Genomic DNA, 14,013 nt, shown 5'->3' with positions numbered 1-14,013 from the left:
ACAGTGGGGTGTGACTGTGTGAATGCATAAAAGCAGTGAGGTTTGACTGGGTGAGCGCATATAAGCAGTGGGGTGTGACTGTGTGAATGCTTATAAGCAGTGGGGTGTCACTGGGTGAGTGCATATAAGCATTGGGGTGTGAATGGGTGAGTGCATATAAGCAGTGAGGTGTGACTGGGTGAGCGCATATAAGCAGTGGGGTGTGACTGTGTGAATGCTTATAAGCAGTGGGGTGTCACTGGGTGAGTGCATATAAGCAGTGGGGTGTCACTGGGTGAGTGCATATAAGCATTGGGGTGTGAATGGGTGAGTGCATATAAGCAGTGGGGTGTGACTGGGTGAGTGCATATAAACAGTGGGGTGTGACTGGGTGAGTGCATATAAGCAGTGGGGTGTGACTGGGTGAGCGCATATAAGCAGTGGGGTGTGAGTGGGTGAGCGCATATAAGCAGTGGGGTGTGACTGGGTGAGCGCATATAAGCAGTGGGGTGTGACTGTGTGAATGCATATAAGCAGTGAGGTGTGACTGGGTGAGCGCATATAAGCAGTGGGGTGTCACTGGGTGAGCGCATATAAGCAGTGGGGTGTCACTGGGTGAGCGCATATAAGCAGTGGGGTGTCAGTGGGTGAGCGCATATAAACTGTGGGGTGTGACTGGGTGAGTGCATATAAGCAGTGGGGTGTCACTGGGTGAGCGCATATAAGCAGTGGGGTGTCACTGGGTGAGCGCATATAAGCAGTGGGGTGTCAGTGGGTGAGCGCATATAAGCAGTGGGGTGTGACTGGGTGAGTGCATATAAGCAGTGGGGTGTGACTGGGTGAGTGCATATAAGCAGTGGGGTGTCACTGGGTGAGCGCATATAAGCAGTGGGGTGTCACTGGGTGAGCGCATATAAGCAGTGGGGTGTCACTGGGTGAGCGCATATAAGCAGTGGGGTGTCACTGGGTGAGCGCATATAAGCAGTGGGGTGTGACTGGGTGAGCGCATATAAGCAGTGGGGTGTGACTGGGTGAGCGCATATAAGCAGTGGGGTGTCACTGGGTGAGCGCATATAAGCAGTGGGGTGTCACTGGGTGAGCGCATATAAGCAGTGGGGTGTCACTGGGTGAGCGCATATAAGCAGTGGGGTGTCACTGGGTGAGCGCATATAAGCAGTGGGGTGTCAGTGGGTGAGCGCATATAAACTGTGGGGTGTGACTGGGTGAGTGCATATAAGCAGTGGGGTGTCACTGGGTGAGCGCATATAAGCAGTGGGGTGTCAGTGGGTGAGCGCATATAAGCAGTGGGGTGTCAGTGGGTGAGCGCATATAAGCAGTGGGGTGTGACTGGGTGAGCGCATATAAGCAGTGGGGTGTGACTGGGTGAGTGCATATAAGCAGTGGGGTGTGACTGGGTGAGTGCATATAAGCAGTGGGGTGTGACTGGGTGAGTGCATATAAGCAGTGGGGTGTCACTGGGTGAGTGCATATAAGCAGTGGGGTGTGACTGGGTGAGCGCATATAAGCAGTGGGGTGTGACTGGGTGAGCGCATATAAGCAGTGGGGTGTCACTGGGTGAGCGCATATAAGCAGTGGGGTGTGACTGGGTGAGCGCATATAAGCAGTGGGGTGTGACTGGGTGAGCGCATATAAGCAGTGGGGTGTCACTGGGTGAGTGCATCTAAGCAGTGGGGTGTCACTGGGTGAGTGCATCTAAGCAGTGGGGTGTCACTGGGTGAGAGCATATAAGCAGTGGGGTGTCAGTGGGTGAGCGCATATAAGCAGTGGGGTGTCACTGGGTGAGCGCATATAAGCAGTGGGGTGTCACTGGGTGAGCGCATATAAGCAGTGGGGTGTGACTGGGTGAGCGCATATAAGCAGTGGGGTGTCACTGGGTGAGTGCATATAAGCAGTGGGGTGTGACTGGGTGAGCGCATATAAGCAGTGGGGTGTGACTGGGTGAGCGCATATAAGCAGTGGGGTGTCACTGGGTGAGTGCATCTAAGCAGTGGGGTGTCACTGGGTGAGTGCATCTAAGCAGTGGGTTGTCACTGGGTGAGCGGGGTGATGAGGGAACAGGAGGCTGATGCAGTGCACACAACAAGCAGACAAACCTGTCTCTCGATATCTCCTAACAAAGTGCTGGCTCCAATACGGAACAGAGCTGGTGTCAGCCATTCGTCCCCCAGCTCCTCCTTAATGAGTGAGAGCCACACCAGCGCTTCCTTAGCGCTACGTATTCCTCCAGCCGGCTTAAACCCAACCTAGGTAGAAAATGGAAATATAATAAGGTGGTCTCAGAACATCATACTATATATAGGGGCTCTGATTCTCTGGCTGCCCACAAGGGTACCTACCTGTCATGTAAATACCACTGGGCCTATGAGTCACAGACTAATAGCCACCAACCACTACCCATAGCCCATCCCTGAGAGCACCCAGAGGCAGCTGTGTATTGTAGTTAATGTAACATCCATAGTTTAGAGACACGCCCACTCATCCTGCCTATAGCGTTATTCAAACTAAATCCACATTCAAATCTGCATGAAATGTGGGTGGTGGGTTTTAATGTTGGGGGGGGAGTTGTACTTTTTTTTTACAGGTAAAAGAGCTGATTACTTTGGGGCAATGCCCCGCAAAAGGCCTTTTAAGGGCTATTTGTAATTTAGTGTAGGGTGGGGCTTTTTTATTGGGGGGGGGGCTTTTTTATTTTGATAGGGCTATTAGATTAGGTGTAATTAGTTTAAAAATATTGTAATTTGTTTATTATTTTCTGTAATTTAGTGGGGGGTTTTGTACTTTAGATAATTTTATTTAATTGTATTTAATTTAGGGAATTTATTTAATTATAGTGTAGTGTTAGGTGTAATTGTAACTTAGGTTAGGTTTTATTTTACAGGTACTTTTGTATTTATTTTAGCTAGGTAGTTATTAAATAGTTATTAACTATTTAAAAGCTATTGTACCTAGTTAAAATAAATACAAACTTGCCTGTAAAATTAAAATAAACCCTAAGATAGCTACAATGTAACTATTAGTTATATTGTAGCTAGCTTAGGGTTTATTTTATAGGTAAGTATTTAGTTTTAAATAGGAATTATTTAGGTAATAATAGTAATTTAATTTCGATTTATTTAAATTATATTTAAATTAGGGGGGTGTTAGGGTTAGACTTAGATTTAGAGGTTAATAACTTTAATATATTGGTGGCGGCAGATTAGGGGTTAATAAGTGTAGGTAGGTGGCAGCGAGATTGGGGCGGCAGATTAGGGGTTAATAAAAATAATGTACGTGCCAGCAATGTTTGGGGCGGCACATTAGGGGGTTAATACATATAATGTAGGTGGCGGCGGTGTCCGGAGTGGCAGATTAGGGGTTAATAAATGTAAGAGGTGTTTAGACTCTGGGTTCATGTTAGGGTTTTAGGTGTAGACATAAAAACAAATTCCCCATAGTTATCAATGGGGCTGCGTTAGGAGCTAAACGCTGCTTTTTTGCAGGTGTTAGGTTTTTTTCAGCCGGCTCTTCCCGTTGATTCCTATGGGGAAATCATGCACGAGCACGTTCTGCCAGCTCACCGCTAAAGTAAGCAGCGCTGGTATTGAGGTGAGATGTGGAGCAAAATTTTGCTCTACGGTCACTTTTTTGCCGTTAACGCCGGGTTTGTAAAAACCCGTAATACCAGCGCTGTCTGTAAGTGAGCAGTGAGCATAAACAGCTCGTTATAGCCTCTAACGCAAAACTCGTAATCTAGCCGTATGTTTTTTCCCAAATATGAAACGGATAGTACAATACATATATTTAGAATTTGATATTAATGCATAAAGTGCCAAACCATAGCTGAGAATGTCTTAAGTAATGAAAACATACTTACCGAAAGACACCCATCCACATATGAGTACTAACCCCCCTTAAAGCAGGGGAGTTAAAAGGGGGGGAACAAAAATAGGACTCTCAAGAATTCCCTTTGGGGTAAGCCTACATATTACAAAGGGCAGTGCCTTGATACCAGGGGTAAATATGAGTCAAAAAAGGAGAAAAGAAAAGAGATATCTTGGGGCACACTTAGGTGAGAGCCTAAATAATCAAGTTAAAGTTGTGCATATGAGAAATCAACTTAAAACATAACTTTTATTAGTGAAAAAATTATTATTAAAAGAAAAGACGTATATTATATTAAAATGGAGGTATCACTATTATGTTACACCTTATTCAGAGTACAACGTCCACTTCAATGAGTAATATATGTCCCCACATTCATCAAGACAGTCCCATTGTATTTCTATTAATTAAGGTTGTCACTAGTGATGTCGCGAATTGTTCGCCGGCGAATAGTTCCTGGCGAATATAGCATGTTTGCATTTGCCGCGGCGGGCGAACATATGCAATGTTCGATCCGCCCCCTATTCATCATCATTGAGTAATACTTTTACCCTGTACCTCACAGTCAACAGACACATTCCAGCCAATCAGCAGCAGACCCTCCCTCCCAGACACTCCTACCTCCTGGACAGCATCCATTTTAGATTCATTTGGAAGCTGCTTTCTTAGTGAGAGGAGGGACAGTGTAGCTGCTGCTGATTTAATAGGGAAATTGATAGCTAGGCTAGTGTATTCAGTGTCCACTACAGTCCTGAAGGACTCATCTGATCTCTGCTGTAAGGACAGCACCCCAAAAAGCCCTTTTTAGGGCTAGAACATCAGTCTGCTTTTTTTTTTTCCTGTGTAATCTAATTGCAGTTGCCTGCCTGCCAGCGTGTGTGTCAGGCTCACAGCGTATACGGTGCCCACTTGCCCAGTGCCACCACTCATATCTGGTGTAACAGTAGTGTAAATATAAAAAAAAAAAAACTTTTTTGACTGTGAAACATCAGTCTGCTTGTGTAATCTAATTGTAGTTGCCTGCCTGCCAACGTGTGTGTCAGGCTCACAGCGTATACTGTGCCCACTTGCCCAGTGCCACCACTCATATCTTGTTTAATAGTAGTGTAAGTGTACATTTGATGATGTTTTAAAGCACGTTATTCCAAACAATTTAGGAATGTTAGGTGATTTATGCCCTTTATGGATTAAAACCAGACTCTGCATCAACTATGTAATTTTCCATGGGAGTTTTGCCATGGATCCCCCTCCGGCATGCCACAGTCCAGGTGTTAGTGCTCTTGAAACAACTTTTCCATCACTATTGTGGCCAGAAAGAGTCCCTGTGGGTTTTAAAATTTGCCTGCCTATTGAAGTCTATGGCGGTTCGCCCGTTCGCGAACTTTTGCGGAAGTTCGAGTTCTCCATTCGCGAACCCAAATTTTTCGGTTCGCGACATCACTAGTTGTCAATAGTAGTAATAAGTTTATCTAGTGCCCATTAGATTATGGGATTGTACAATTAATTGTGGATAGTCTAGTATCGATACTGGACAGGGTAGACATTGCTATAACAATCGTACTGCGGTAACAAAGTGTACCTGGGATGACATATACAATGTCATCTATAAAATCCAAAGTATAAAATCAAATAAGTCAGGTGGAAGAGTGTCTCAAAAAACATAATTTATGCTTACCTGATAAATGTATTTCTCTTGTGATGTATCGAGTCCACGGATTCATCCTTACTTGTGGGATATTCTCCTTCCCTACAGGAAGTGGCAAAGAGAGCACCCACAGCAGAGCTGTCTATATAGCTCCTCCCTTAGCTCCACCCCCCAGTCATTTGGCCGAAGGCTAGGAAGAAAAAGGAGAAACTATAGGGAGCAGTGGTGACTGAAAGTTTTAAAATAAAAATATATATGCCTGTCTTAAAAAACAGGGCGGGCCGTGGACTCGATACATCACAAGAGAAATAAATTTATCAGGTAAGCATAAATTATGTTTTCTCTTGTAAGATGTATCGAGTCCACAGATTCATCCTTACTTGTGGGATACCAATACCAAAGCTTTAGGACACGGATGAAGGTAGGGACAAGACAGGGACCTTAAAACGGAAGGCACCACTGCTTGTAGAACCTTTCTCCCAAAAATAGCCTCCGAAGAAGCAAAAGTATTGAATTTGTAAAATTTGGAAAAAGTATGAAGCGAAGACCAAGTCGCCGCCTTACAAATCTGTTCAACAGAAGCCTCATTTTTATAAGCCCATGTGGAAGCCACAGCTCTAGTAGAATGAGCAGTAATTCTTTCAAGAGGCTGCTGTCCAGCAGTCTCATAGACCAAACGGATGATGCTTTTCAGCCAAAAGGAAAGAGAGGTAGCCGTAGCCCTTTGACCTCTCCGTTTACCAGAATAAACAACAAACAATGAAGATGTTTGACGGAAATCTCTAGTTGCTTGTAAGTAGAACTTTAAAGCACGAACCACATCAAGATTGTGTAACAGACGTTCCTTCTTTGATGAAGGATTAGGACACAGAGAAGGAACAACAATCTCTTGATTGATATTCTTATTAGAAACCACCTTAGGAAGAAACCCTGGTTTGGTACGCAAAACCACCTTATCTGCATGGAAAACAAGGTAAGGGGAATCACATTGTAAATCAGATAGCTCAGAAACTCTTCGAGCCGAAGAGATAGCTACTAAAAACAAAACTTTCCAAGATAGAAGCTTAATATCTATGGAATGCATAGGTTCAAACGTAACCCCTTGAAGAACTTTAAGGACTAAGTTTAGGCTCCAAGGCGGAGCAACAGGCTTAAATACAGGCTTAATTCTGACCAAAGCCTGACAAAATGCTTGAACGTCTGGGACATCCACCAGACGTTTGTGTAGTAGAATAGACAAAGCAGATATTTGCCCTTTTAGGGAACTAGCTGATAATCCCGACTCCAAACCTTCTTGGAGAAAAGACAATATTCTAGGAATCCTAATCGTACTCCACGAGTAACCTTTGGAGTCACGCCAATAAAGATATTTGCGCCAAATCTTATGATAGATCTTCCTGGTGACAGGCTTTCTAACCTGAATCAGGGTATCAATGAACGACTCAGAGAAACCACGCTTTGATAGAATCAGGCGTTCAATCTCCAAGCAGTCAGACGCAGAGAAATTAGATTTGGATGCATGAACGGACCTTGGATTAGAAGGTCCCGCCTCATTGGTGGAAACGAGGACATGTAAACTAGGTCTGCATACCAAGTCCTGCGTGGCCACGCAGGTGCTATCAGAATCATCAAAGCTCTCTCCTGCTTGATTCTGGCAACCAGATGTGGGAGGAGAGGAAACAGTGGAAATACATAGGCCAGATTGAAGGACCAAGGCACTGCTAGAGCATCTATCAGTACCGCCTTGGGATCCCGGGACCTGGACCCGTAACGAGGAAGTTTGGCATTCTGACGGGACGCCATCAGATCCAATTCTGGTGTTCCCCATAGCTGAATCAGCTGGGCAAATACCTCCGGATGGAGTTCCCACTCCCCCGGATGAAAAGTCTGACGACTTAGGAAATCCGCCTCCCAGTTCTCTACTCCTGGGATATGGATTGCTGAGAGATGGCAAGAGTGATCCTCTGCCCATCTGATTATTTTGGTTACCTCTATCATCGCTAGAGAACTCCTTGTTCCTCCTTGATGATTGATATAAGCTACAGTCGTGATGTTGTCCGACTGAAACCTGATGAATTTGGCCGCAGCAAGCTGAGGCCACGCCTGAAGCGCATTGAATATCGCTCTCAGTTCTAGAATGTTTATCAGAAGAAGAGATTCCTCCCGAGACCATAAGCCCTGTACTTTCAGGGAGTTCCAGACTGCACCCCAGCCTAGCAGGCTGGCATCTGTCGTTACAATGAGCCACTCTGGCCTGCGAAAGTACATTCCCTGAGACAGGTGGTCCTGAGACAGCCACCAGAGAAGAGAATCTCTGGTCTCCTGGTCCAGATGCAATTGAGGAGATAAATCTGCATAATCCCCATTCCACTGTTTGAGCATGCATAGTTGCAGTGGTCTGAGGTGTAGGTGGGCAAAAGGAACTATGTCCATTGCCGCTACCATGAGTCCGATTACCTCCATACACTGAGCCACTGATGGCCAAGGAATGGAATGAAGAGCTCGGCAAGTGGTTAAGAGTTTTGATTTTCTGACCTCTGTCAGAAATATTTTCATTTCTACCAAATCTATCAGAGTCCCTAGAAAGGAAACTCTTGTAAGAGGGAAGAGAGAACTCTTTTTCATGTTCACCTTCCACCCGTGAGATCTCAGAAAAGCCAACACGATGTCCGTGTGAGACTTGGCTAGCTGGAAAGACGACGCCTGAATTAAGATGTCGTCTAGATAAGGCGCCACTGCTATGCCCCGTGGTTGTAGAACCGCCAGAAGGGACCCTAGCACCTTTGTGAAAATTCTTGGAGCCGTGGCCAACCCGAAGGGAAGGGCCACAAACTGGTAATGCCCGTTTAGAAAGGCGAATCTGAGAAATTGATGATGATTTCTGTGAATAGGGATGTGTAGATACGCATCCTTTAAGTCCACAGTAGTCATATATTGACCCTCCTGGATCAGAGGTAGAATTGTCCGAATAGTCTCCATTTTGAATGATGGAACTTTGAGGAACTTGTTTAGAGTTTGGAGATCCAAGATTGGTCTGAAAGTTCCCTCTTTTTTGGGAACCACAAACAGGTTTGAGTAAAACCTTAGCCCCTGTTCCTCTTTTGGGACTGGGCGGATCACCCCCATGGTATGTAGGTCTTCTACACAGCGTAAGAACGCCTCTCTCTTTGTCTGGTTTACAGACAATCGAGAAATGTGAAATCTCCCCCTTTGAAGGGAGTCTTTGAATTCCAGAAGATATCCCTGGGACACAATTTCTAAAGCCCAGGGATCGTGAACATCTCTTGCCCAAGCCTGAGCGAAGAGAGAGAGTCTGCCCCCTACTAGATCCGGTCCCGGATCGGGGGCTACCCCTTCATGCTGTCTTAGAGGCAGCTGCAGGCTTCTTGGCCTGTTTAACCTTGTTCCAAGCCTGGTTAGGTCTCCAGACTGACATGGATTGGGCAAAATCCCACTCTTGCTTTGCAGCAGAGGAAGCTGAAGCGGGACCACTCTTGAAATTCCAAAAGGAACGAAAATTATTTTGTTTGGTCCTCATCTAATTTGATCTATCTTGAGGGAGGGCATGACCTTTCCCTGCAGTGATGTCTGAAATAATCTCTTTCAGTTCAGGCCCGAAAACAGAATTTATGCTTACCTGATAAATTACTTTCTCAAACGGTGTGTCCGGTCCACGGCGTCATCCATTACTTGTGGGAATATTCTCTTCCCCAACAGGAAATGGCAAAGAGCACAGCAAAAGCTGTCCATATAGCCCCTCCTTAGGCTCCGCCCCCCAGTCATTCGACCGACGGTTTGGAGAAAAAAAGGAGAAACTATAGGGTGCCGTGGTGACTGTAGTGTATAGAGAAAGAAATTTTACAAACCTGATTAAAAAACCAGGGCGGGCCGTGGACCGGACACACCGTTGGAGAAAGTAATTTATCAGGTAAGCATAAATTCTGTTTTCTCCAACATTGGTGTGTCCGGTCCACGGCGTCATCCATTACTTGTGGGAACCAATACCAAAGCTTTAGGACACGGATGAAGGGAGGGAGCAAATCAGGTTACCTAAACGGAAGGCACCACGGCTTGCAAAACCTTTCTCCCAAAAATAGCCTCCGAAGAAGCATAAGTATCAAATTCGTAGAATTTGGCAAAAGTGTGCAGAGAAGACCAAGTCGCTGCCTTACATATCTGATCAACAGAAGCCTCGTTCTTGAAGGCCCATGTGGAAGCCACAGCCCCAGTAGAGTGAGCTGTGATGCTGCCGTCTGGCAGTCTCATAAGCCAATCAGATGATGCTTTTCAGCCAGAAAGAAAGAGAGGTAGCAGTAGCTTTTTGTCCTCTCCTCTTACCAGAATAAACAACAAACAAAGATGAAGTTTATCTGAAATCCTTTGTTGCGTCTAAATAGAACTTTAAAGCACGGACCACATCTAAATTGTGTAGCAAACGTTCCTTCTTTGAAACTGGATTTGGACACAGAGAAGGAACAACTATTTCCTGGTTAATATTCTTGTTGGAAACTACTTTTGGAAGAAAACCAGGTTTAGTACGCAAAACAACCTTATCTGAATGGAACACTAGATAAGGTGGATCACACTGCAAAGCAGATAATTCAGAAACTCTTCTAGCAGAAGAAATAGCAACCAAAAACAGAACTTTCCAAGATAGTAACTTGATATCTATGGAATGTAAAGGTTCAAACGGAACCCCTTGAAGAACTGAAAGAACTAAATTTAGACTCCAAGGAGGAGTCATGGGTCTGTTAACAGGCTTGATTCTGACCAAAGCCTGTACAAAAGCTTGTACATCTGGCACAGCTGCCAGTCGTTTGTGTAACAACACAGATAAAGCAGAAATCTGTCCTTTTAGGGAACTTGCTGACAACCCTTTATCCAAACCTTCTTGGAGAAAGGAGAGAATCTTAGGAATTTTAATCTTACTCCAGGAGAATCCCTTGGATTCACACCAACAGATATATTTTTTCCATATTTTATGGTAAGTCTTTCTAGTCACAGGTTTTCTGGCTTGAACCAGAGTATCTATCACTGAATTTGAAAACCCACGCTTGGATAAAATGAAGCGTTCAATTTCAAAGCAGTCAGCTGCAGAGAAACTAGATTTGGGTGTTCGAATGGACCTTGTACTAGAAGATCCTGTCTCAAAGGTAGCTTCCATGGTGGAGCCGATGACATATTCACCAGGTCTGCATACCAAGTCCTGCGTGGCCACGCAGGAGCTATCAGAATCACCGAGGCCTTCTCCTGTTTGATCCTGGCTACGAGCCTGGGAAGGAGAGGGAACGGTGGAAACACATAAGCTAGGTTGAACGACCAAGGCGCCACTAATGCATCCACTAGAGTCGCCTTGGGATCCCTGGATCTGGACCCGTAGCAAGGAACCTTGAAGTTATGACGAGACGCCATCAGATCCATGTCTGGAATGCCCCATAATTGGGTTAACTGGGCAAAGACCTCCGGGTGGAGTTCCCACTCCCCCGGATGGAAAGTCTGACGACTCAGATAATCCGCCTCCCAGTTGTCTACTCCTGGGATGTGAATTGCAGATAGATGGCAGGAGTGATCCTCCGCCCATTTGATGATCTTGGATACCTCTGTCATCGCCAAGGAACTCTTTGTTCCTCCCTGATGGTTGATGTAAGCTACAGTCGTCATGTTGTCTGACTGGAATCTTATGAATCCGGCCTTTGCTAGTTGAGGCCAAGCCCGGAGAGCATTGAATATCGCTCTCAGTTCCAGGATGTTTATCGGAAGAAGAGACTCTTCCCGAGACCATAGACCCTGAGCTTTCAGGGAATCCCAGACCGCGCCCCAGCCTAATAGACTGGCGACGGTCGTGACAATGACCCACTCTGGTCTACGGAAACTCATTCCCTGAGACAGGTGATCCTGAGTCAACCACCAACGGAGTGAGTCTCTGGTCACCTGGTCTACTTGAATCTGTGGAGACAAGTCTACATAGTCCCCATTCCACTGATTGAGCATGCACAGTTGTAATGGTCTTAGATGAATTCGAGCAAAAGGAACTATGTCCATTGCTGCAACCATCAATCCTACTACTTCCATGCACTGAGCTATGGAAGGCTGCAGAATAGAGTGAAGAACTTGACAAGCGTTTAGAAGCTTTGACTTTCTGACTTCTGTCAGGAAGATCTTCATTTCTAAAGAATCTATTATTGTTCCCAAAAAGGAAACTCTTGTTGACGGAGACAGGAAACTCTTTTCTACGTTCACCTTCCACCCGTGAGATCTGAGAAAGGCTAGAACAATGTCTGTATGAGCCTTTAATGAAGGATAAATCCTATGGAGGTGCGCACAGCTGATACCCGAGACCCGGCTCAAAAGCAGTCTCAGGGAAAGCAAAGTTCCTGGAACAGCCAGCAACCAATGTAATCGGCAGCACTCTTGGAGAGGAGTAGTTACAAAAATCTGTAGGAGCAGAGAAAAGAGAGGCGCCTTATGGGACAGTATCGTTGTGCAGCGACAGAGACAGGAGACAGCACACACTAAGAGTCAGGGTACTCACAATTTTGGCATAAACGTATGCCTCACTAAGCAGGACAGAACCTTAGTCGCCCGCCAGACAGACCAATGGGAAGATGTATCCGGAACTCCAGGGTCCAATCCGCAGCTACAGGAGGTGGAGGCGTCAGAGGAACAAATCGTCCGTAATAGGACCAATTGCTATGTGCTTTTAGTTTGAGTGGCAGGTAACTGGACCAACCAAGAAGAAGTAAACGAAGAGCGGGGATATCGTAAAAACAAATTAATTTAAAATCACTGTTAAAACATATATTAGATATGAAATAGAAACAGCAACGCGTTTCTCGACCTTCAGGTCGTTTCATCAGGCTGATATTACATTTGATAACCCCGCTCTATTTAACGTAAGAGTCGCCCAATCACAGACCGGTCTGTGTCCACACCCTTCATGGGGCCAATCATAAGTTACGATTGACATCTGTAGTGCCAATTGCACCTGCTCAATAATAAATAAGAGATGAAGAATGTGGAAACATTACCGACTGTAATATACATACATGGCAATCAAATATTACATATAAAATGATTAATTAGAACATTTGAAATTTGAAACATAAAATCAGAGTCCGCAGTCACAAACAGTACATATATAATTCATATAATCATAACCTTAGATTAAATGAAGTGCCTAAATTGGTGAATCTAACTAAGTGGGATAATTAATTCTTGACATCATAGGTTAGTAAGTGGAAGTCCTAAGCAGTTCATAAATAGAATATATACAAATTTAACTAGAACCCTATGAACCGATCACAAGCAGAGCTGCGTCTGCACTCCTCATATTTACAATCAAAGGTCTATAATGACATGAGAGAAAGAAATCTACTAGATAATATATATAATATATAGAATATAACAGGTTATGATTATATGAATTATATATGTACTGTTTGTGACTGCGGACTCTGATTTTATGTTTCAAATTTCAAATGTTCTAATTAATCATTTTATATGTAATATTTGATTGCCATGTATGTATATTACAGTCGGTAATGGTAATGTTTCCACATTCTTCATCTCTTATTTATTATTGAGCAGGTGCAATTGGCACTACAGATGTCAATCGTAACTTATAATTGGCCCCATGAAGGGTGTGGACACAGACCGGTCTGTGATTGGACGATTCTTATGTTAAATAGAGCGGTGTTATCAAATGTAATATCAGCCTGATGAAACGACCGGAAGGTCGAGAAACGCATTGCTGTTTCTATTTCATATCTAATATATGTTTTAACAGTGATTTTAAATAAATTTGTTTTTACGATATCCCCGCTCTTCATTTACTGCTTCTTGGTTGGTCCGGTTACCTGCCACTCAAACTAAGAGCTCATAGCAATTGGTCCTATTACGGACGATTTGTTCCTCTGACGCCTCCACCTCCTGTAGCTGCGGATTGGACCCTGGAGTTCCGGATACATCTTCTCATTGGTCTGTCTGGCGGCGACTAAGGTTCCGTCCTGCTTAGTGAGGCATACGTTTATGCCAAAATCCTTGTGAGTACCCTGACTCTTAGTGTGTGCTGTCTCCTGTCTCTATGTCGCTGCACAACGATACTGTCCCATAAGGCGCCTCTCTTTTCTCTGCTCCTACATAGACAGTCATCTCCTGGTGTTAACAGTAGCAACTTGCGACATGGGTCATTTAAATGTAGACAAGCCCGCTGCAAGATGTGCAATTTCATTGGTGATCAGCGGAAAACCTTTAGGTCTAGTGTCACCAATAAGTCCTATACTATAATTGGTCATGCCTCTTGCGCTTCCACTTACGTAGTCTATCTACTCACTTGTGTCTGTGGGGCCCAATATGTAGGGCGTACCTGTAGACATCTCAGTACTAGATGGTCTGAACACTATCGGAATATGAAGAAGAACTTCAGACTCCATAGTGTCTCAAGACATTGTAATGATGTACATAAGGGAGATCTTAAATGCTATTCTGTGGTTCCCATTGAATTTGTT

At 44.6% G+C, this 14,013-nt stretch overlaps 1 protein-coding gene across 1 annotated transcript in view; it reads right to left on the bottom strand.

The window, feature by feature from the left end:
- Positions 1–2,093: 2,093 nt before the first annotated feature.
- Positions 2,094–14,013, bottom strand: part of DERA (deoxyribose-phosphate aldolase) — a gene marked incomplete at its 3' end in the record, with an annotated part of 370,477 nt that continues 358,557 nt past the window's right edge. Inside the window, 1 exon segment of the mRNA XM_053719141.1 lies at positions 2,094–2,243. Coding sequence (XP_053575116.1) covers positions 2,094–2,243 — 150 coding nt within the window.

This window comes from Bombina bombina, chromosome 6 (assembly GCF_027579735.1).
Source record: "Bombina bombina isolate aBomBom1 chromosome 6, aBomBom1.pri, whole genome shotgun sequence".
Lineage (NCBI taxonomy): Eukaryota > Metazoa > Chordata > Amphibia > Anura > Bombinatoridae > Bombina > Bombina bombina.
The sequence above is the reverse complement of the archived record's forward strand: the minus strand, read 5'-3'. Positions and strand labels throughout refer to the sequence as shown.